This window comes from Thamnophis elegans, chromosome 10 (genome assembly GCF_009769535.1).
Source record: "Thamnophis elegans isolate rThaEle1 chromosome 10, rThaEle1.pri, whole genome shotgun sequence".
Classification (NCBI taxonomy): domain Eukaryota; kingdom Metazoa; phylum Chordata; class Lepidosauria; order Squamata; family Colubridae; genus Thamnophis; species Thamnophis elegans.
In genome coordinates, this window is record NC_045550.1 from 41,183,975 (window position 1) to 41,209,679 (window position 25,705).

The following is a 25,705-nucleotide window of genomic DNA, read 5'->3' on the forward strand; positions in this document are numbered from 1 at the left end:
GACTATGTGCTAAGTGGGTTATGCAAACATGGTCTTTCTGAATAGACAGAAATTTTTTTTATATGGACCACGATTAATGAAACCAATATTATTATTCAGGTAATAAGGAAAAGGGAAAGAGAATCTACTTCACACAGTTTTTATGCTGGTCATCTGTTCATAAGCACAGGGAACTGGTGCCTTATGATGTTTGTAGATTGTGAGGTATGGTTTTCCATACTCCTAATTTAATCTTATTGATATCAAATATATAATTCTTTTCTGGAAAAACAGATTCAGATCTCTCTGGAAAAACCAGGATCTGGAATGCTTGCCTAGCATCTTATTTATCTTTATCCCCATTTTTCTTAGTGGCATGCCCCATTGCATGCAACAACAGAAACAAGAGAAGAAACCCTCTGGGAGTTGCTTCACATATGACAGAAATTCTTGAAAGAAAGTATAGTTGACTCCTCAATGATGCAAGAGGTGTAGAGAGGATGAGTCTGAATCTGAATTGTGAGTGAGGTGCTCCCTGAGCTTGGTTGTTTTCTTGTAAACATTTCATTATCCAAACTAGGTAACATCATCAGCTCATTTCAACTCTGAGGTACAAATACTCTCCTTTATTATTGAGTTATTCACATTTTCTATTTTATTTCAGTTGTATCAACATCTACATAATGTTAAAACTGAAGGAGATGGTAATATATAGTTTGTTTAACTAATTAGTTCAAATTTGCTTAATTCATGCAACTCATTAAGCTATAAACCAAGACTGAACCAAATTGGCTAGATTCACAAATCATGCTAAACTGCAAACAAGTACACCACATTATGACTTAGTAATGTATTTATGAATGTTGCCTTTATATTTCTCAGATACTAGTGAATTGCTGGGATATCTGCCCTGTTGCATCTTACAGTGTCTCTATTTAGAACTGCCTGGTAAATCTCTTATCAAATTAAGTACCACAAACTGTTAAAGGGATAATATTAGCCAAATGCTGCCAACATGGCTATTGTGTTCATGTGTTTTTTATAACAAACCATGTATGACAGGATAAAATCATCTTTATGCTAGGAACCTCACAAGGTGTGGATATATGTATGTGTGTGAAAACCTGCCAATTCACAGCATGAACTCCTCTGTGAAAATGCATTATATAGCTACTCTCTTTGCTGTATAGCCTATCTGCACACCCAGTACTGAATTCTTGTTGGCTAAGAAAATGTATAGTTAATGTTTACTCTAAATATTACTGCATTTGAGAATAATTCATATCTGTATTGAAAGTATAAAATATTTTCCTGCCTTTTATTTGCTTTCAGTTCGAATATTGCCTGGTGTATTTTAGTGTTATTTATTATTTCTAAACCTCTCAGAATCACTTGGATAGTGAGATATACAACGTATGAGAAATTTTATGCTGCATATAATAGGCAATGGTAGTTAGTACTTGCATTGATTCAGTGGAAGCAGTGTTGCCATATTGACTGCACAATTAACAGTTAAAAATGGAGCAGTTATGAGTAATATGCAAGATATTAGTATTTTAGGTATTTTAGGTATTTATTATACATTTTATAGTGATACTTTTGAAGTTCTTGAACATATTCTCAGTGGCTTTTTCCAACTTATAGTCTCTCATAACTTTAAAAAACATTAACTATATCTGATCCATCAAAGAAAACACTCATGTCTGCCAATAAATGTATCCAGAATGATGTTCCTGAAAGCATTGCAGTTATTTTTTTTTAGTATCTTCTGATTTAGGACACAAAGTGATTCAATTATACTGAATTCTGTAATGTCAGATCAACCTGTTTCAACTAGCAGCATTCAAAAAGAATCTATGGACCCAAAAAGAACCCTATTATATAGTAGCTTTGATTGAGGAAATGTATATATGCCCTCCATCTGAAGACTTTGTTAGAGGACAATATTATATCTGAAAACATTCTCTACAGACTTTTCTGGGCTACAATAACTGGAATGACTATGAAGTAGTAGTCAGAAGATATAAAAAATGCTTTGCTATATAAGAACCATAATAAGGGAATATAAAGGACTTAAAAGTGCCACTCAACATTACTACCCAAAGTAGTAGCAGAGGTCATATCTTTCCCTATTGTCAAATTCATGGTGTTTCTATGGTAGTAGTATTATTCAAGCAGCAACCTGCAGCTGTGAAATTACTAGGGAGTATCACTTGCAATCGCAAATGTTTCTACATACGTTCAAATATGGAAAGACTAAAATGCAGTTTATACCTGCCCAAAAATAGGAGAATGAAAATCTTGTTGAATGTGACTGGGTAAGAATAAAAGGAGAAAGTGTGTCTGGGAAATATGGGAAATATTCTGAAATAATGGCACTTAAAATATAATAGTTACCATTGCACAATGTTCTGGCAGTTTAATCTCTCACTGCTTAATCACTGAAATGTGAACATAGTAACTGAACACTAGATGAGAATACTTTTATGAGCCATACCACTGTTCTTCCACCTTGACAATTTTAAGACGTGTGAAGTTTAGTTTCAGATTTCCACCACAATTAACTGGCAGGTGAATTCTGAGAGTTGATATCCACACATTATAAAGTTATCAAGGTTAACAAACTGACCCCGAGAGATGATGCTAAAAAAACCCCTAAACATTGATATGACTTAGCACTGGTAAGATCGCAGTTCTGAATCTATGCAATTATACGACAGAAATTGTATTAAGATGACATCAACAGGATCTCTATATATATACACAATACAATAGCAGAGTTGGAAGGGACCTTGGAGGTCTTCTAGTCCAACCCCCTGCCTAGACAGGAAACAAATGGCTACAAATAGTGTTGGGGCATTCACAACTTCTGGAGGCAAGCTGTTCCACTGATTAATTGTTCTGTCAGGAAATTTCTCCTCAGTTCTAAGTTGCTTCTCTCCTTGATTAGTTTTCACCAATTGCTTCTTGTTCTACCCTCAGGTGCGTTGGAAAATAGTTTGACTCTCTGTCCGAGGTGGCACAGTGGTTAAATGCAGCACTGCAGGCTGCTTCAGCTGACTGCAGTTCTGCAGTTCGGCTGTTCAAATCTCACTGGCTCAGGGTTGACTCAGCCTTCCATCCTTCCGAGGTGGGTAAAATGAGGACCTGGATTATTGTTGGGGGCAATATGCTGACTCTGTAAACTGCTTAGAGAGGGCTGAAAGCCCTATGAAGCGGTATATAAGTCTAACTGCTATTGCTATTGCTATTGCTATTCTTTGTGGCAATCTCTGAGATAGTGGAACACTGCTATCATGTCTCCCCTAGTCCTTCTTTCTATTAAACTAGACATACCCAGTTCCTGCAACCGTTCTTCATATGTTTTAGTCTCCAGTCCCCTAATCATCTTTGTTGTTCTTCTCTGCACTCTTTCTAGAGTCTCCACATCTTTTCTAGATCGTGGTGACCAAAACTGAATGCAGTATTCCAAGTGTGGCCTTACCAAGGCATTATAAAGTGGTATTAACACTTCACGTGATCTTGATTCTATCCCTCTGTTTATGTAGCCTAGAATTCTGTTGGCTTTTTTGGCAGCTGTTGCTCACTGCTGACTCATATTTAAATGGTTGCCCACTAGGACTTCAAGATCCCTCTCAGAGTTATTACTATTGAGCAAGGTACCACCTATACTGTACCTGTGCATTTTGTTTTTGTTGCCTAAATATAGAACCTTACTCTTTTCACCATTGAATTTCATTTTATTAGATAATGCCCAATGTTCAAGTTTGTCAAGATCCTTCTGTATCTTTAGCCTATCTTCTGGAATGTTGGCTATTCCTGCCAGCTTGGTGTCATCTGCAAATTTGGTGAGTTCCCTATTTATTCCCTCATCCAAATCATTGATGAAGATGTTAAAGAGTACTGGGCCCAAAACAGAGTTTTGGGGTACTCCACTACATACTTCCTTCCATGAAGATGCAGTTCCATTGAGGACTATACGTTGAGTGCGGTTGGTCAGCCAGTTACAAATCCATCTGGTGGTGATGCTGTCTAACCCACATTCTTCTACTTTATCTAGTAGTAGGTTATGGTCTACCTTATCAAATGCCTTACTGAAGTCCAAGTAAATTATATCAATGGCATTCCTCTGGTCCACTAATTTTGTCACATTATCAAAGTATGCAATAAGATTAGTCTGGCATGATCTGTTTTTGACAAACCCATGTTGGCTTTTGGCTATTACTTTGTTTGCTTCTAGGTGTTTGCTAATTTGTTGCTTGATTATCTTTTCCAGAATCTTTCCTGGTATTGAGGTCAGGCTGATAGGTCTGTAGTTTCCTGGATCTGTTTTTTTCCCCTTTTTTGAAGATGGGAACCACATACGAGTGTATGTGTATGTGCTTTGGTTCTATTGGACTTATTGCCAGCATTTGATAGCATAACTTTATTCATGGAGAAGCAATCAAAGAAAAGAAAATTAAATCTATCTTGCTAGCAAAAATCAGTTTTAAATTCAGTCCAACATTCATTTTTGATTACATGGATAATAGGCCTTTATCATTAACTTAAAATATTGATTAGCTGTAGATTCTGCATACTAACTGCAAAACTAATTGAGATTTTGGGCATGAATTTGTAAAGATAATGTGTCATACAAAATTATGACAAATATATGTTGCTCCCTATTACCATGATAACAGAAAATATGTTTTAATTTAGATACATTCTACTGTTGATCATTAAAAACCAAGGACATTTTATTGACATTTATATATTTAGAATTTGGAGGAGAAGAATTTCTTGTATGAATTTTTATTAGATTTTTTGGGGGTGGTGTTACTCTTCCTAGGCAGACTAAACAGGAAACATGGTTAAATGAGCTAATTCTGCTTATTGTAAGGCTACATTAATAGAACCTTGCAAGTTGAAAGTACAGCTCTCCTGCCATCTTCTTTATAGCCTGAGAAACTTGGAAAGGTGCTTTCTTAGCCTCTTGCTCTATCCACTGTCCATCTGGGGGATACATCCTCTCCAGAGGTGGGTTGTTCCCAGTTTGGCCCAGATCGGGCGAACCAGCAGTAGTGGCGGCGGTAGGCTCCACGCATGCATGAGCAAACTGGTAGTAAAAAAAAATGGAAACCCACCACTGATCCTCTCTTATCTGTTTCCTACGTAGCATCTCTTCATCCTGACTCCCAAGGTCCTTCCCACATAAGGCGTTGGGGGGATAACGTGAATAAGGTACTTCATTATGTATGTTTTTCAAAGTTCATTATGAAAAAGCTACAGTTGTAGGTTACAGGAGAAATCTCCAGTTTGAAAAGCAAAATTTCTTTGTGACAATATAGTAAAAGATGAGCATCTGCTAAGAAAATCCACTATGAAATACGTATAAATGTATTTATTGAAACTATTTGCAGAAGACTTATGTGCTGTTTTTCTGTTTCATGTTGCCTGATGCTGTGAGATTTTGTTGGTGCTAAATCTTTGTATAATTATCTATCTATCTATGAATGAAAAGACTCATAGGCTGAATCCAATGAAACTGTGGTAAATCCGATAAGAATGATGGACACTTGAGCTGTATTTCCAAATTGCTATGAACTTGGCTGACATTGAAGATAAGAAAAAGCAATCAAAATATCCGAGGAACACAATTCTCATACATAGTATGTGTGCGCTGACATTTTATGTTTATTCTTTACACCAATCCAGATTTTGTCAGCATGCTGTTTATCTAAGCTTCTTTATTATACTTCCAATGCAGTTATTTTCAGCTACTGTTTTATTGTAACAGTCTGACATGATTGTAAACAATCAAACAAAGCTTGAACCAAATGTGGAATCAGAAGTAAGAAATAGTTGAATTACAAAGCAATAATTCAAGCACATTCTTCATTGGCTAAACTCTTAAATGTCTTAAGTTCTTAAATATACTATAAAATAGCTAGATTTATCTGGAGTTCACAGATATTTTAACAATAAAAATCAGAAATTATTGCTTTGAATTACAAAGCAATAATTCAAGCAAATTCTTCATTGCTTAAACTCTTAAGTTCTTAAGTTCTTAAATATGCTATAAAATAGCTAGATTTATCTGGAGTTCACAGATATTTTAACAATAAGAATCACTAAGAAATAACACTGATTTGATAGCATATAATTAAAAAAATAAGTTATATAGGAAATTCTAATTCCGTCCTCCCCTTTTGATGGAGGAGTGGTTAAGAACACAATGTTTTTACACTTGTTTTCTTCTTTCTTCCTTTAATAACACTATTCATCTACTTTTGATAGAGAATTCATAACATGTTATATAAGAAGTACAACTCTTGGTATTCAGGCACATTATGTTAATTAGGAATTGTCTCCTTAAGCAAAGCCTCTTCCTTCAGTTTTAGAACTCTGCACAGGATGTGTCCCTATTAACTATTTTATTGTATTACCAACAATTGTTTTTAAGTTGCAATATAAGTTTCAATGGGCAATACCATATCCACTCAATTTGTCCTATTCCAGGGCTGCCGAACTTGCAGCCCATGGGTTGGATACATCACGCCCTGGCCATGCCCATGCCCAGTTTAGAAAAGGGAGAAAAAGTCACAATACATGTGACACTGCAAGTTTGACACCCATGTCCTATCAATTTGAGTAGGAATGGATAGCTGATTTCATCTACATAGTGACAATGCCTAACCTTAAAATGACATATGACATTACCTATTCAATTAATGCAAAAATTAAGCAAGATTAGAGAATAATCTCAGCGATTATTGCATCTCCACATACAATAATGGAGGGACTGTGGGCCAAGTTTCCCCATTCAACCACAACCTGGATCCATCAAGTCAGATGGCTGCAGAATCACCACAATATCTTCAGGTAATTCTAAAGGATAATGTGTTTGATGGTATCTTGACTTTCAGAAGAACAAGGATCTCTATAGTCCCACCATCCATCCCACACAACAAGCTATTAATGATACTGGCCAATACTACTTCCTTCCCATGTCCATGCCTCAGTCCAAACTGTTATGGGTCCAGAAATCTGAATCTCTCAGAGCTTTTGTAATTGTAGCTTCACCAATTTCTCAAAAATCTTCCCCAAGAACAGAAGGTTGGAAATAGGATGAAACTCTGGAATGTTATGGAATGGATTGACCATAAAATCTTGAATTCTGAAACCTCTCCAGGCAAAGAGGCACTGACCACCAGCTGGATCCAACTCCCAATCTCCTCCCTGGTCACTGGGAACCATTAGCCAGCACAAATAGGCAGTGCACGCATCCTAGAAACTAGTGCGCACACTTGACAAATCTAGCACTCTATGTAAATCAGTTATAAACACAACTTTATGGACAGAATGAAAAGTGATGTTTGTGTGTGTCTTGAAATCATGTCATTTCACAATTTCCATAGCTCCAATTTATGTTAATCCCCAAAATGTTTTCCTCCAGGTTCCAGATTTTCTCTAGCTATCTGAAGGATTACTTCAAAGCCAACATATCAGAGAGGCACCAGGCTGCAGAAGACTTTCTTCAGTTTTAGCCATCCCCCCTTATTAGCCATTGTTTCTCCAATACCAGTTTGTTTTTCTTTGCATAGCCATCTATTAGCTGTTAGCTCAATGGGATTTTGAATTCATCCTGTCTCTAATTCTGAATCAGAGAAGGATCAGAGAAGGATCACATTGTTAAAGAAGGATTTCTGTTGTTGAAGCTCTGTACATACTAGTTTCCTACTGCTAACCTTGCCAGATATAGATAATAAGCATGGATTTCACATTAAAAAAAATCTTCTCCAAGGAGGTAAAACTGTGCTTCTTCTGTGTTTTTCCTATTAAGGAGCTATGCAGTTACAGTGTATGACTAAGCTTTCTTCACTATGTTCAGCAGCCAACTTCATTTGGAATATTTCCTATGCAAATGTGAAACCCAGGCTGCTCACAATGTCAGATTTTACTACACAACTCATATCTTCTCAAACATATGAATATGAATGTCAAGAGAACGTATCTCTTTTACAATCTGTTCTATCTGCTAAACCAAGATGAAAATGATGATAGTATGTCTATGGGGTTTATGTAAAATCCCAATAAAGTTCCAAGCTAATATGAAATTTTTGATTAAATTCTTGCTACCAGATTAAATTCTTGTTATCAGAAATAAACAAAACTCAGAGAAATTGTAATTTCCACTATCTCAATGTTATTATCTTTCTCCATCTCCCTCCCACACAAACAGGAGATTTGTTGATGATTGGTATTCCCATTTATCATCACTGTAGTACTGCTAGATTTGTGCAGCAACAGTTTAATAATATCAGAAAGAGAAGGAAACATGAATGGGTTGAGTTTCAAAGATTTGCTTATTTTCTTTTCATAAGCTGTCATCATAATTATTTCCCAACTCTCCTAGAGTTGAAACTCTGATAATTTTACAGGTAGTCCTTGACTTTCAGCAGTTTGTTTAGTGACCATACAAAGTTACAATGACACTGAAAAAAGTGCCTTACGACTGTTTTTCACACTTATAACAGTTGCGGTATTCCCACCAATGATCAAGATTTGGACCCTTGGCAATTGACCTGTATTTATAGTTGAAGTTCCCAGGGTCATGTGATCACCTTTTGTGAATTTCTAGCAAGCAAAATCAATGGAGAAACCAGATTCATTTAACTACTTACTAACTTAACACCTGTAGTGAGTCAATTAACAAATGAGGCAAGAAAGGTCATATAATGGGACAAAACTCATTTAACAAATGTCTCTCTTAGAAACATAAATTTTGGGCTCAATTGGGGTCCTAAATCAAGGATTATCAATATAGTCAAATTCTAGATTAATTGGTTAATTAATTTCCTTAATAGAATATGCCTATGGCTTCAGGAACTGCTTCTCAGGAATCATAGGATCCTTTGTTTTCCATGATCTAAAGTTGACCAAAAAGTCATGTCAATTCCTCATTCCTATTACCTCTCTAAAGCCTACTTTTACATTCTTGAAAACTCTTGATATCAGGAACTCTTTGAAGGGGAGGCTTGTCAAAGGGATGATGGAAGAAATCAACTTTTTACTATGTCCCTATGGTCAGTAAGGCCTTTAGAAATGTTGCAGTGGTCTGATGTTGAAACACTCTGAGGAATAGGCAATATTTCTCATTGTTCTGAATGTTGTATTACTTTCTAATAGGCTGATTCAGTATTGTTAATTATTTTGTAATCTACCGCGTTTCCCAAAAATAAGACAGGGTCTTATTTTTCTTTTGACCCCCCGAAATAAGTGCTTGGGGTTATTTTCAGGAGGTCTTATTATTTTTGAGGTGCAGGAGGTGGCAAGCGTGGTCACCTCATGGCTGCTGCTGTGTTGCAATATTTTTGGGGAGGGTTTATTTTTGGAGGAAGGCTTATTTTAGTGCATGCACTCAGGCTTATTATCTGGGGAGCTTTTATTTTCAGGAAAACAGGGTAGAAACACTAATGTAGCAGAAAAGAGATATTATAATCTCTGTAGCAAAAATATCATAAAGGAAGAGGGACAACAACAACAAGAGTACTACAAATTTTTGTCTTGTTTTAGACAGATATTATTATTCTTTCCAGTGATCTATGTCCTATTAGAGTTGTAGAATATGTGATCCTCTAGAACCTGAACAAAAGTTCTCTTCTTTGAACATAATAGGCAGAAGCTAGTTAATGATACATGTTTCCCTTCTCCTGTCCAGCTTATTCTGGATAGAAGTATTATTTCTCTTTCAGGCAGCTGCCTAGGTAGATCTAGTCTGTGACAGCTATATACATATGACCATTGGGCTTCAGACACCGATGTCTGAACCAGATTTAAACACTTGCAGGATTATCTGTGTTGCTACTGTCAGATTGATTTAAGACTATATAGCAGGGGGCTACTAAAGCTGAGATTTTCAAGATGAATTTAAAGGAAAGTCCTCATTGGCATAAAAGCAGATAGGATGGAATCAAAGTCCCATATAAAAAGCATATGTTAAAAATTTCCTGAGTTACTCAGTATAATATTTAGTAATATATTAAAACATATGGAACAGATTCCCCAAATGTACACAGTGTGTTCTGCATACTCCTTTCACAGTAAATATTGAAATCTAAATGATGACCAAATGAAAGCACTGGAAATTACTCTTTGCTACTATCTAGTGCACATCTGGATTTCTGCATTTAATGTTGGATAGCTCTAATTCAGAATAATTGAACCAAGGTTTTCTGCTGCTGAAATTTACTAGGCATCAAACTACTGCAATGTTGGTAAATAGCACTAATTATCTTTGCTTAAAGGACACACAGACACAAACATGCACACACCTGTAATTCAATTAGATAATCTTTCTTTTTACTGTAACTCAATTAGATAATCTTTCTTTTTACTGTAACTCAATTAGATAATCTTTCTTTTTAAAAATCTAGATTTGTTTTGGTTAGACAATAAAAGGAAATAATTTATGATCATAAAAGTCATTCTGAATGATGCAGCTAAATTACAGTTTACATTAAATATAAATTATACAATATCATAATTATTCCCCAACCCCCCCTGGTCTGTCTTCAAAAAGACAACTTCTATTTAAACCCAATGCAAAATAGCACATTTTCAATCTACCGTTAATAAATTAACCAATTAATAATAGTGATTTGTCAGCAAAGGTTTACAGTTGTATGTGTGAAGGAAGAAGAAAATTAAATGAGCAATGTGAAAATTATGTGCAATAAAAACAGTATTTGTCATCCAACTCTGAAGTAGTTGGCAGGAGACACCACTGCTGAATAAAATTAGGACTACAAATGTATTAGCTTACAGCACTCTTCCCCAATTTGCAGGCTTCAAATGAACCACGAATACCACTAGAATGGATGAAAATAGCTTACACTTTTGAGACTATACTAGTCCTAACACATCTCGGGGTGCCAAGCTGAAGTAGGCTAATTTATAAGAAGCACATCTTTTGATACACACTCCAGAAAAACTACTCAAATAAGAAGTAAGAACAGGAAAATGCTTAAAAATATTTCAGAACTTCACCCACTAACATTGAGATCCATTTTAATTATTTTTTTAATTAACACTGTGGCGTAGTGTTATAGTGCAGGCTACTTTTGCTGACTGACGGCTGGCTGCAGTTTGGCAGTTCAAATCTCACCAGGCTCAAGGTTGACTCAGTCTTCCATCCTTCTGAGATGGGTAAAATGAGGACCCAGATTGCTGGGAGCAATATGCTGATTCTGTAAACTACTTAGAGAAGGCTGTAAAGCACTGTGAAAAGGTATATAAGTCTAAGTGCTATTGCTATTCATGGTTTCTATTCTTTATATCTGACAACTCCTTCCCCAACAAAGAAAGAGTATTACTAAAGGAATAGAGGTAAAAAGTAATTGGATGAACAAATAATTTTTATAAGAAGAAATTATAAACTAATGACACTTACCTGATTTGGAACCATGCAAGCATTGATGTAGTGCCACCGCCTAACACCCAGACTGTGAAGAAGACAATTAGTAAAGTAGTTGTAAACATCATTTGCTTAGGCTGAGATTCTGTGTCCCGAATAGCTAGTGCAAATGCTATTGCACCACGTAGACCTTCAGAAAAAAAAAGAAAGGGAAGACAAAGGGCATAAAATTATTGTACAAGAACTTTGAGTGAAGCTCAAAGTTTCGTATGTATGTATGTATGTATGTATGTATGTATGTATGTATGTATGTATGTATTTATTTATTTATTTAGAATGTAGACTATTCCAGATTATGTCCTAAGAAGGGAAATAATTACACAAGAGAGATATGGTTTAGTCACCAAATGTGGAATGGAACATAGAGGTGAGACAATAAGGCTTGGATGAAAAATCCAGAGAAAGGCCAAGATAAAGCATGGAGCTCATTAGTATGTTCTATGCAATCTACCCCAAGTAGATTAGGGCTGCCCTTAAAGAGTATTTAGAAACAGCAGTTGTACAAAATACAGGTGCTTATATAAAGCCAGTTTTGCAAATCCTGCTTTGGTTGCTAATTGATTTCTGGGTCTTATTTATGATATTTTGTTCTGTAAAGCCTCTATGGTTGTCAGAATTAAGCAAGGATGCACTGCTGCTCTGTGGCAGCCTTGATGTTTGAGAATCCCCTCTGTGGATATCTGGCTAGTTCAATCTTTGTTAATTTTTTGGAAATGTTTGAGTAATTTCAGAAAGCCATCCTTTACTTTCATATTACCATCTTCATATTTATTTTATGTGATTGTATTATTTTATTTTTGTGTGTTTTTATTTTGTACCATGAATATTTAAACTAGCATTTAAGCTAGAATTTTGATTGTGGCAACATAGAAATACTTGAAGTACTTAATAAGTACATAGCACACATTTAATTATTTCATTAGTGGACCACAGTTCTTCCATCACTTAAGTCCTCTGCTGATTTTATTAAAAATGAGGTTTATTATAAACATAAAGAAAAATTCAGCAGTAAATCTAATCAACTGACCTCATGTAATATAATAAATTATTAGTTAGAAATGAAGACTTAATTCAGGGAAATTTAACTGGAGTTGGTAAATACACGTGAAAATATTGGCTTGATTATAAATGAAGGATGTCACAGAAATATGAATTAACGTCATCTAGTTTGCTGCTGGTCAAAGAGTAAAAATGAAACAAATGTTATAAATGTCCCAGGGGGAAAAATGGCTGAAAGTCCTAAATGATGCCATCTGCTCTTTTGGTGAGAGGGATTTGCAGGCACCAACATGATCATAACTTATTGTGATGTACTTATCCTAAGCCATTAAAAAAAGATACAAACAGCTTTTCTTGTGAATATAAAGCCGAATGAATGCACCTGAAATTACACAGCATGTTTACAAAAATGATTTCTAAATATTTCAATGGGAAAGTTTTAATGTGAATTACTATTACATCACGTATTCTGATAATTTTTTGACTTTTATCATATGTAATGGTTTTATTTTATCTTCTGAATGGACATTCATCTTACAATTCTGCATATTCAAGGCTCGCTTTAGGATTTCTAGATGCAGCTCATTTTATTGGTTAGAGAAACAAACAATTAGGCTTTACCTTCCTCTGTAAAATGATGGAAGTTCCCCCCTCCTTTTTATGTCATAAATATCTATACAGTTATATCAGTGTCTTGTTTGAATTAGTAGTTTAATGAAGACAACCTATTACATTGAAATTATAATTTGTTTCATACATTTTTTTTCCAGAGAACAATAATGTAGGCATTATAAAAGCCTTGTTCCTTGTGTAAAATATGGTTATTTCTTTTATGTATTAAGTACCTATGAGAGTTCTTTTTGTAAAGTATGCTATATTGCTGATTTTCACTTAGCTTATTTATTGTACAGATCAGTGCTGATTTATGGAACAAACTGCATCTTCATCATTTTTTCTATTTTGTTTATTTTGTATATTTTGGAGTTTAGCTTTAACTTCATATTATAGCTTAAAACCAACCTTTTATTAACATTTAAACATCTAAACATTTTAAATTCCCCTAGTGTGAACATTTGTTTTTAAAGGAAGACAGTTTGAGAAAAGAATTAAGTCAAGTTTTAGAATGAGAATTCATACAACTCCATTCCGCATCAGATGAATGTTTTAGCTTTTCTTGCTTCTCAGAATGGGCTAAATTTTGTCTCATTGTTTTCATATAATCATATTATTTTATTATAGATTAGAAACCACTTTCAGAAATAAACACTGCCATGACCAATAGCACCAGTAACACCCTATCTAATTATATATTGATTACAGATACTTTGTGCAAAGTGTACCTTGATGAAATGAATAAATAATGAACAAAATTGTCAGTCTTAACTGCTTTAAGAACTAGCAGTTTTATTGTATGTCTTACATATTGTGTTATTTGACACAAATTTTAAGTACCGGTAGCTCTTTCGGAAATCAAAGAAAATGAATCAACATTTAGTTGCTTGGCAGCAACTATCTAGATGTGATCAAATCCTCCCTCCCTCTTTCAAACAGCAACCACATGGATATCCCCACCATAAGGCAGAATTTGAACTTCATGCCCTCAATGGGCCATGAACACTATTACACTATTATTCTGTTATAAACATACACGTTTATTAAAACTTCCAGAAAAAGGAGTCTCTTAGTCTTTTACCACCCAAACAACAAAGAATATTGGTGTACTTTAAACAGTTATTGTAGTACAAACGTTCATGGATTATATCTTTCTCAAAATCAACCACCAATCTGTCCATCCATCCATCCATCCATCCATCCATCCATCCAGGGGTGGGTTTCTCACCCTGTTCCAACCAGTTCGGTTGGAACGGGGCTGGCAGCGTCCTTGTGCACGTGCGTGGTGCACGCATGCGTACTAGCGTCTGTGCGATGCTCCAGCTGCTCCTGGAGGATCGCGCAGGTGCTGTATGCGTCCTGCGCATGCGTGGAAGCGCAGAACTCGTCAAAACCGGATAAGGACTGCGGGCGGGCGGGTTGGCCCTTCACCGTTCGTTCCTGGAAGTTACTTACTTCCGGTTTTGCCGACCAACCGGTTCGCAGGGACCACCGCGAACCGGTTGAAACCCACCCCTGCATCCATCCATCCATCCATCCATCCATCCATCCATCCATCCATATTTGATTCAGCTGCCACTAGTTATTAATAATTATTTAAAACTTATTTAATTCATGGCATTCCACATTAACTACACCTTGTTTTCATTTTCTTTATTTTCCAAAAGAGTGACATAAATGATTTTGGCTGTAAGCATTTTTGGAGTTATCTTTCTCCCCAAATCTGCTGAAATGTGTGGTCTGAATATCATTATTGAACCACAAATCACTTATTCTCACAAAAAAGAGCTATGATAGAGGCTCCCCAACTGGAGGATAACATGTTCTGCTTTCAAAGGCTCATTTATGGTCTTGAGATTTTGAATATTTTTTAAATTTAATTTATTAGGTTGACATATAAAGAAAATTACGTCCATATAAAACCATGTGTCACAAGGCAGACACATATTACTTCATGCAAAGAAAGTTCCTAACTGCTCAAAGAATAGGAGTATGAGAAGAGAGCAAAAGCTGAAAGCAGTAGTTGTAGTTTTTGTTAAATCTCGGCAAGAGGAAGAACATTTGAATACCCTACAATCTAACTTTCCTCTTGCTGAATGTGGCTGCATGCAATTTCTTTTTCCAAGTGTCCATTGAATTTAGTAGCACAATATGTAATCAGGAACAGGTGGGAAATCTGAAACATTGAAGTAATGGAGTGATTTTTCAATGATTCATTTTCTTAACTGGAATAAAAATAAATAGGCCATTATCTAGTGGGGTCAGCCTCATGAGCTAAAGCAATGTAAATATTTGAAAAATAAATGTGAAAGTTTTTTGCCAATAGTTGACATTCCTGAAAAATGTGTGTCATTATTGCTCCATGCTGAAATCCATATCCAAACATGCTCTTTTAATGGCATTTCTTCACTGGTCTTTTACAGTGCTATCCAACCATCATTGTGCTAATATATTGTATTTTTATATAGGGATTGTTTTATATTGCATTTTCTATGTGAGTCAATGAGAGTAATATTTGACTGTAACTGCTTACAGAAAGAAAAGAAAAAATAACAATGAAGATAGATTTTATATAACTTTAAATAAAAAACCATTTAATGCTGGTAATTTATACATATTAGGCAATCATATAATATACATGCTTAATATATAATTATAATGGGCATGCACATTACATAATATTTAGTGAGTAAAAAAAGATGCATGCCTATTTTTGCGTCATTTAAAAGCATGATATAACCCAAGAGATCTTCAGCTGGCCACTATTTCATTAAAGCTAGGGGTAATCTGACATCATTTTAACATGAGAGAGATACCCTCCAAAATGAATAAGCCTGTTCTCCAGAGAATAGAGATGAAACAACCATATGGTATACCATCTGAATTTCATTTCCTCAACTGAGCTGCCACTTTTAAGTCCATTTCATAAACTTTTATAATAGGCATGCTTCACCCGGGTAATTAAAGTGATTAAAATCATTATTGCACATCATCATCAGAGGATAGAGGCAAGCCTTTCTGAAATGATAATAAGCCTTCCTAGTGAATGCCATTGATCACAGAACAGCTCTGTTTAGTTGCTGCAGTATATCACCATTTCTTACAAGAAAAGTATAATGGTCAGGGCTTGTTCTTTTTTTAAATAAGGAATGCAGTGTCTATGAAGATTTTCAATCATACAGGTCATGCTTGTCCCAAAGGTGCTTTTTCCAAAAGGCAATAGGACTTTCTTGGTTTTTTCTTTGAAAATGTTTTGCTTCTAATTCAATAAGTTTCTATTTAGATACACATAATCATAATCTTTCAACTTCTGTTAGAAAAAGAACTATGTATGTATGTATATATGTATGTATATGTATGTGTATGTGTATGTGTATGTGTATGTGTATGTGTATGTGTATGTGTATGTGTATGTGTATGTGTATGTGTATGTGTATATGTATATGTATATGTATATGCATATGGTGTTTTCGGCTTAAAGCGTGGTCAGAGCTGCCGTCTTTCTATAAATCTTGGTGTGTATGTGGGTGGAGTTCTGGCTTTGTTTCAGTAAGTGGATTGATTGGCTGTGTGGTTGTATCATGATTGGTAGATTGGTGCTGATTGGTGATGGCTGTGTGTCCGTTGTTGTTTTGTGTTGTAATGGCCTGGGTGGTGGGTGAGGCTCGTTTGTTGACTAGGGCTAGTTTCCAGATGTCTGGTAGGTTGAAGGTATCGTTACGTTTATTCATGTTGTGGGGGTGTTTCTCTATTTCGATGGTTTCCAAAATTATTCTCTTGTTGAAGTGTTCTATTTTGGAGATTAACCTGGTTCCTTCAAAATTAATTTCATGTCCTGTAGCTTTAAGGTGCTGGAAAAGGGAGGAAGTTTTTTCTTTTTTTCTTACTGCGTTCTTGTGTTCTGCGATGCATGTATTTATTCTCCTGTTCATTTGTCCTATGTATGTTGCAGGGAAGATTTTGCATGGTATTTCTAGACTGCTTGGTTTTCTAGCCGGATTTTGTCTTTGGGGTTTCTTAAGATGTTGGCTATTTTTTCATCAGTGTTGAAGGCTGTCTAGATATTGTGTTTGTGGATAATTTTGCTGATTTTATCTGTGGTGACTTTGATGTAAGGGAGGAGGGTGATGCCATTGTCCTGTTCTGTGTGTTGGTTCTTGGGGGGAGTCTCCCTTTGGATTAGGTTGGTAATTGTTTTTCTTTGGAATCCATTGGAGATTAATACGTTTGTGAGAGTGTGTAATTCAGTTTTTAGGTGGTCTTTGTTGGTTAGGCATTTGGTTCTGGAGATGAGGGTCTTGGCTACAGAGTTGATCTGTGTAGGATGGTGATGGGATTGTGCATTTAAGTAGCAGTTGGTATGTGTTTTTTTCTAGTAGATGTTGTGTCCTAGGGAGCCATTGGGTTTTTTGTAGATTAGGATGTCCAGAAAGGGAAGTTGGTTGTTTGCTTCTATTTCCATAGTGAAATTTCCATATGTTCAGTTCTAATTGACTGGTGGAAAATGGATTTAGCTCTCTGACGGTCTGTTGTTAGCTCTTTGAGAATCATTGAGGTCACTTGGGGATTTATCTCTTCAGAGTCTCCCTAATCAGAGTGCAAGCAGCGTGGAACTTTCTTGGGACTGCTCAAAAGACTGTGTTATAAACAGAAGATAGGTGGTGTTGTATCCATCCTCCTCTGTTAAGAAAGAGTTGTTCAATTTTAACATAGATGGCGCCTTTGACTGCTCTTTCAAACCAGTGATTCTCTCTGTCCAGAATGTGATCTTTGCTGTCTTCAAAGGACTGACTTTGTCTTTCAGATGTTGAATACTCTCTTGAAGATTTTATTCTGTGTTGGGCCATGTGTTTGAAGTGGTTGTTTTGTTTCCCAATGTACAGGTCTAGACATGTCTCATTGCATTGTACTGCATATAACATATTGCTCATTTTTTTTTGTCCTTGGAGTGGACAAACTTCTGCCTTAATATATTCTTGAGCTTAAAAGTATGTCTGTATATTGTGTTGACTGAAATTCTTCCTGAGCTTTTCAGATATTTCTACAATGCATGCAGTGACAATGCTGTTCCATTTGTTGTTCTCTTCTTTATCTGTTATGAAGGAACTTCTGCTGTGACCTTTTTGTGAAATTGATGAAGGCCCTGTTAGGATAACCTTTCTGAGGGCTTCCTTAATGTGTTTTTGTTTTGTCTTTCTTTTCCCCCTCTTTGCTGGTAGGCAAATCTTCAGCCTGATGGTATAGAGTTCTGATTACTCCAAGTGTGTAATTCAGTGGATGGTGAGAATCAAATACTGATCTCTGTGTGTGGATTTTCTGTATACTTCAGTATTGAAGCTTCTATCTTCCTTAATGTCCAGGAAGTCCAGACTATTTTCCTTAACATCTTTCTGTGGAGATGAAAACCTCCAAGTACATTGATTTTGTGGACAGCAACATTAAATTCTCACAGGATGATTTAAGGGAAATAATTTAGCCTTCCTGGACTCTATAGTACACATTAAGGAAGACAGAAGCAAAGTTCACATTCTGGACAGAGAGGACCACTGATATGAAAGAAGAGTCAGAAGCCACATATGTTAAAATTGAACAGGCTTCAACAGAAGGGAACAGATATGGCACCACCCACTTATGTCCTGTTTACAATGCAGTCCTTTCAGCAGTCCCAAGAAGGTTCCACACTGTTTGAACTCTAATTCACATGACTCTTGGGCTGCAGATAAATCCCCAAGTGGTCTTAATGACTGTCAGAGAGTGAATGATTGACCAGATGACTGCAAAGAGTATAAATTCTTCCATTCTCCACCAGTCAGTGATAACTGAAGAAGCTTCCTGGATGAGAAACAAAACATTTTCAAAGAAAAAAAAAACTAAGAAAGTCCAATTACCTTTTGGAAAAAGCACCATTGGAACAAGTAATACAGTGATAATATTTGTTTATTTTCATGTTTTTTTTAAAAAATTACAAATCTAAAAACTACAGTGCCTAAAATATATTATTTATATTAGCTAGCAGTGAGGTTGGTTTTTTTTTTAGTATCATAGTAGAAACTTACCTGAGAACATCATCATATGTTGAAAGTTCTTTGGAATTTTTTGTTTTCGGCCGAGGTTCAAAATAAATGAAATTGGATATATGTTAAAGGCTCTTGCTACAAAAACTGCCACCTACATCATTTGGGATTAGAAGCTGAGAAAAATAAGGAAGGATTGTATGATACAAGACCAAGATTAATCAATATTATTTAACTCAGAAGCAGAATCATGAGTTTAGGTGGAAGTGGAGTAGGAAAAATACAATATTTTGATTGCTCTTTCTTTGAACATCTTACTCTTTTAAATGTGTAATTCTTTCTTGAACATCCTAAATCTAAATTCATATTTCATCTTTGTCAAGCCCATGCTTTGTCCCTAAATGTCTGAGAAATCTTCACTTTAGTTTTTTAGATACCAAAACAAAAGAAGAGAGCAGCTGATGTAGTAGTTAAGATGCTTGTCCAAAAACCAGGTGGCTATGAGTTTTAGGCCTGCCTTAGGCCTGAAATCCAGTTGCGTGATTTTGCACCAGTCATTCTCTCTCAGCCCAACCCACTTTACATGATTGTTGTGAATAGGAGATAGCATTAGATACAGTATATTGACTGTCTTGAGCAATCTATTAAAAATAAGTTGAAAAAAAATCAAATATTAATAAAAATAAGAATCAGTAAATATTCTAACCAAGCTGAGCAAGAAAATATGAAAATGACACAAGGGCCAACAGATTGGAAGAAGTCAATCTACATTAAAGAAGAAAAAAAGAGGTAGCCTCGGGTATTCTTAACTGGGTATACAAACTATTATATGTTATCTTAATCTCAAGTGCAAATAAAATAAAGCTTTATTCAATGTGGATTAAAGTCCTACATGAAAAAAGAGGGGCTAGATTTTCAAAATGCTTTAGAAAAGACCAAGAAACATGAGCTTTTTTGATGATGCATGTTGGACAAATAAGAAAGCCAAAGAATATCAAAAGGAAGTCACTAAGTGCTTTATTGATTGTAAAAAGGGTTTTGATTGTGTTGATAACATCAAGCTGTAGAATAGGCTCAGAAAAATGGTATAAACATATTCTCCTCATGAGAAATTTATATACAGGTCAGGGATGCATAGTACATACAGAACAAGGTCAAACAAACTAGTTCTAGGTTGGCAAATAAATTAAACAAGGGTTTATACTTGCCCCTTATTTATTCAGCCATTTATTCCATACACTGAATATATTAAGAGAAAATGGATTGAAAGGAGAAGGGACGGTGTTAGAATAAGGAAGAAATATCAATAATATGTGCCATGCAGTTAACAGTTCTCTGATAGTCAAAAACGAAAAGAATTCCCATATTCTAGTAATAAAATTAAGGAGCAAAATGAAAAAAGTGGGACTAAAATTAAACATAACCCAACTAATGACAACAGAAGAACTAGCCTTAGAATTAACAGTGAAGATATTGAATTGGTAGATAGCTTCTGCTTTTTAGAATTAACTATCACCAGTAGAGGAACAAAGTGAATCAAAAAATTCACCAAAGACTAATTCTTGGTAAAGCAGTCATGAAGGCCTTAGAAAATACATTTAAAAGCAGTGGTACGCCTATACCTACAAAGATCAGAACTGTGCAAACTATGGTATTCCCTGTGACATTCTATTAAAGCAAAAGTTGGACTTTGAAGAAAAAAGAATATTGATGCTTTTGAACTTTGGTGTTAGAAAAAGACTCCTGAGAATACCACATACAGCTAAGAAAACCAACAAACAAAAATAGCTCATTGAACAAATAATCCAGGGTTCTCACTCAAGGCACAAATGACTAGGCTCAAATTCTACTTTGGACATACTTGGAAGACCTCTCTCTCTCTGCAGAAAGTTCTAATTCTGGGAAAGATGGAAAGAAATGGAAGAAGAGGATGACTAGTAGCAAGATGGATGAACAGAGATAATGAATACCATTAGCAGACCTAAATATCAGGTTTAGTTCAGATCATCATGGAGAAAATGTATGTGGTCACTAAAAGTCAACAATGACTTGATGGCACATAAATAATAATAATTTGTGGATGAATAAATTTAAATCATTGGAACAGCACATGTATATCATTCGTGTTTTTAACTTAGGGACATCTGTATTCAAGCAGTTGTTCATGTATCAGTTTATTCAATGACCATGCATCCAATGGCGGTCTTCAAACATGGGGCATGCAATATGTCTGATGTCAGGAGTAAAGCCAATAGTATATCTTCACTTCCTAGGAATGGTATGAGGAGGAATTGGCTATTCTTGCACAGAAAAAAATAAACAGCAAAAACATTTTATATATGCATTGAGGTCTCTGGATTATGGTTTATATCTCTAATTATATAATTTATCTGTTCATCATGAAAATAAACACCTTATGCCATATGTTTGCTGTACTATGCACTTCTTGTTATTCAAACAAAGGATACAAATGCTCCAAATATAAATAGAGCATTGAAAATATGATTTTGGAATGTAAACAGTGCTAGTCCCATATAGCAAAAGATTACATTCTCAGCCAAAAAGTTCATGAACTCGAACAACTGAAATAAGAGAGAAACAAAATTATTACCCAGGTTAAAGTAGATGAGCAAGTACTAGTTGGGACAAGGTAAACATATCAAACTGGGCATTCATTTCATGTTCCACAAATCAGCTTAGTTTTTTAAAAATATTAAGCTCCAATAAACAAGATGACAAACAGGTAGTTTAGTCCACTGTATAGTACTATAATTCTTGTCATGACCTTTAACTGGGCAAAATGCTGCATTCTAGAACAGCAATTTTTGAACCAAGTACTTTACATACAGATTGTGTCCAAAATCCAGGATCCAAGACTCCGAAGAACTGAAATTAAGGAAAGTTGTGACTGCTTCAGTCCTACTGGCTGCTACTGGGCTACTGTGGTAACATAATCTTTATTTTCAACAATTTGTGACAATTTCCAAGTCACTCTCATAATCCCTTGTTCCCTCCCCAACCAGCAGCAGTCACTTACTTCCCTGCTGGGAAGGGAAAGGAGAGATGCTTCCTGCCAGATTCCCACAAAGAGACTCAATATTTAGACTGGCAGGAAATCAGAGATTACTCCTGTCCCCCTTGTTTGGGTGCCCTAGGTCATTCTGTTTCTTTCTGTTTAGATAAGAAAATATCTCTGAAATGATGACCCAACAGGGGATGGGATGTTTAATAATAGGTGAATTAGAAATCTGCTTAAATAGCCATTATTCTCTACTGCAGCATGTATCAAGTGTACTCTACATATGAGTAAAAATGTGCAAAGTCTTTTTCCTGTTTTATTAATCAAGCCACATTATCTGCCCCACTTCAAATCTGCAAAAGTCTTTTAACAAACATACAAAAATACAGGGATAGCTGTGCTGTTAGAAAACCAGTTGAAAATTTTATAAAATCGTCAATATACACATTTCATTTGCTAGCTAAAATGTTATCGACTACCACAGTATTTATCATAATGGAAACAGTAGTTACCTAGCACAAATCACTTTTTTTTTGTAATTATAGTTTTTAAAGTTCCCTTAGGAAACAATTACTTCTATTGTTTCCTATGGGGGATTTTAAAGAATGTTTTCAAAAAATGTTTTTGTCAAAATCTGGCCAATTTTTCAGCATGCTGAACGGTAGGTAACACTCCACATGACCTGCCATCCCACCTAATCGTGTGGCCTTTCAAATTATGTTCATTTGGAACACAGCCAATTCAAAATGTTTTGTTCTGAGAATAAACCAAACATCTGTGCCCACCCTAATGCACCTGGAAGCTATTTGTCCAATGTGGTACGTAATGAAGCTATTATGTTAACATGGCACCAATATTAAATTTCAGAAAACGTTTAAAGCACTACAATATTTTTCTGAACATCCAGAGTACTTGGAAAATTGCATCCTATCCATAAATATTATTTCTAATTTTTTTTCTCTTTCACCATAACCTTGCCTGCTCCAGATGTCACATCTCTATGTATCCACCTTCTCCCAGAAAAAGCAGCTCTCAGACTGAAACAGACTGTCTATCCATAAAGAAGGTGTGTGTGTATGTATGTGTGTATGTATATTTTATAATACCAGTTGGAAAAACCACATCTTGACACATTTATAGAAATCCAACCACACTTTGGGGGTGGGGGTGGGGGGTGGGGAGGGAACAGGATGAGATTACAGACTTTTATTAAGGAAAAGTAGAAATTCTAGACTTAATATCATGAGTTTTCTGGATGTCACTAGGAACTGGCAGCTCTTTGCAAATTTGTCCCACAGGCGCAAAGTAATAAGTTTGCACTTAATATTAACTCATGATTTTAAGTCAGGGTTTGTTGAATACGGTAGAGTGATGTGAGTCACATATACTACTATACTATAACTATGCTTTCCAAAGCACAACATTTGGGTTTACAATGACAAAGCAAAAATCAAACAAACCATCTCATGATGTAGTATGATACATGGACCCAGCCTCTGTGCTTTTTAAACTATGGTCAAAGGATAAACACTGAAAACTATCCTACTTTTTAGATAAGTTTGTCTTATCTACTTTGATTTAACAATGGCTAGTTTCAAGGAAGTACGTCACCACTGCATTTATTTAGCAGAGAAGCACTCGTGAACTTCATAACCGGTAGAGTCAAATGGGGAAATCATCCATATCGATCTGAGAGTTATTTTATGGTATATATTAAACTATGATCTCCAGACAAGAAGCTGACAACATACTTCACTTTCTTCATGTTGATCAAAATGTGAAATTATTTATGTGCTATTTATGGCCAAATATGACATCATCCTCAGAATGACTATACAGGTGTTAAAACATATCCTCAGCAACTCCAATTGAATACTTTGATTCCAGCAATGTTGACTTCATGCTATATTTTTTGAATTTTGATGCCATGAGACAACATGCATATTTTGGCTTGAAAATGAAAGATTGAGTGGAGGGAGATATAAAACTACTTTTAAATCAACTTAAAATTATGACTATACCATCAACCTAAAGTGAAAAACAGAGAAGAACCCAGTGCACCATAACTATCTTGTGAAGCAATTCATTTTTTTCTTTCTTTATAGCATTGCAAAATAAAAAGATTTTTCTTTCAGAAGGTTTACTTTTACAGTTATATGGTTCTATAAAGCAAATAAAAAATCAGAAGTTCAAATCCCCCTTCCTTTTCCTAGCTTAACTGCCAAAATAAAGAGTGTACTAAAAGCAGATCACTTTGTGACTCTCACTACTCTTCCATTCAATTATTAGCTATTTCTCGGCTTGTAAAAAGATTCTTCTTTTGAAGTCAGTAAGGTAGCTATATTCAATACTCTTTAGAACTAATCAAGAGATTCAGATAAACTTAGCAGAGTATTGATTTTGAGATCATCTCTCTTCTTCAGGAATTCTATGCAGGGTGCACTGAACCCTTGAAGCTTTGTTGTTGTTCTTTTCTTCACTCAGAAACCCTCTTCAATGGTCTTTAGTCCATTCTAAATTCATATATTTTCATCAGCTAACACTGTCTAAGTCCCAACTGGTTTGCCAGCCATGTTTTCTGCCTATTCCCAATCTAACTTCAGCTCCTATCTTTCTCTCTCCACAGTGCATTTCAATCTCCTCTTTCCTTTACAAGAGATTCTTTCTTTCAATGTGAAAATGTTATTTGTTTCTTCCCAAATTATTTTTGTAGCTCAATCTTAACCACCCAAGGCACAGGTTGTGTGCTTGGGAGATGATGGGACTGCATGGCAGATTCTGTTCGTTTGCTCCATAGATCCTTTATACTCTTTGAGCTTGGTTGCTTGCTTGCACATGTTTCATTAGTCAACTAGATAACATCACCAGTGCAAGTAATGGTACTGTTTGCTCCCTGTTTATATACAAGTAGTTCTTGACTTATGACTTCAATGAATGAATGTGGAGTTAGGATCATAAGTCTTTGCTGAAGTGGATCACCAGATAACCTGATCTGATTTTATGATTATTTTTCTGTGTGTATGGTGGTCATTACGTTCACTTGTTTATTTGATAATTTTGTGTAATTAAAAAAAAATCTTAGGAAAACTCTTCCTAACAATATGAGTAATATGATAGTGGAAACAACTACTTATAGAGGCATTGGCTTCCTTTATTGAATTTATTTGTATCCATTTGCATGTGACAAACTTGTCATCTGAATTCTCCAACTTGAACATGACTTGCACCTGAGAATGTTCATACAAAATTTATAAGTTACTAGCTACGGTGTTCTTTTTTATAGTTTATGAATAAAGGTGCATGTAATCTTTCTGACCAAAGAAAATAGAATCTGAGCTAGTAGAAGTGAATTTCAAATCTTTCAAATCTGACATACTTCACACACATATATCTAATGATACACTTATTTAAGACATGGAAGCACAGAAAAGTAGATTTCAACAAAAGGAAAGGCACACTTTGAAGCCAAATTTTCTATTGTTATACCACTGAACTGACAGATAGAGCTGTGTATGTTTTAAGGATTCACTGCTATGTCTGTGTTCATTAGAAAGAAGTCATGTCTTCATTCCAAGCCAGTTGCCCCCAAAATCACTAAGACAATGGTTTACTTTTTTTATTTTG

General features: G+C 35.4%; 1 protein-coding gene across 1 annotated transcript in view; it reads right to left on the reverse strand.

Moving 5' to 3' along the window:
• The window catches only part of SLC9A9 (solute carrier family 9 member A9), a 248,132-nt gene that overhangs the window by 95,382 nt on the left and 127,045 nt on the right, over window positions 1-25,705 (reverse strand). Inside the window, 3 exon segments of the mRNA XM_032225596.1 lie at window positions 11,414-11,567; window positions 19,105-19,216; window positions 21,531-21,644. Of these exon segments, the coding sequence (XP_032081487.1) occupies window positions 11,414-11,567; window positions 19,105-19,216; window positions 21,531-21,644 (380 nt within the window).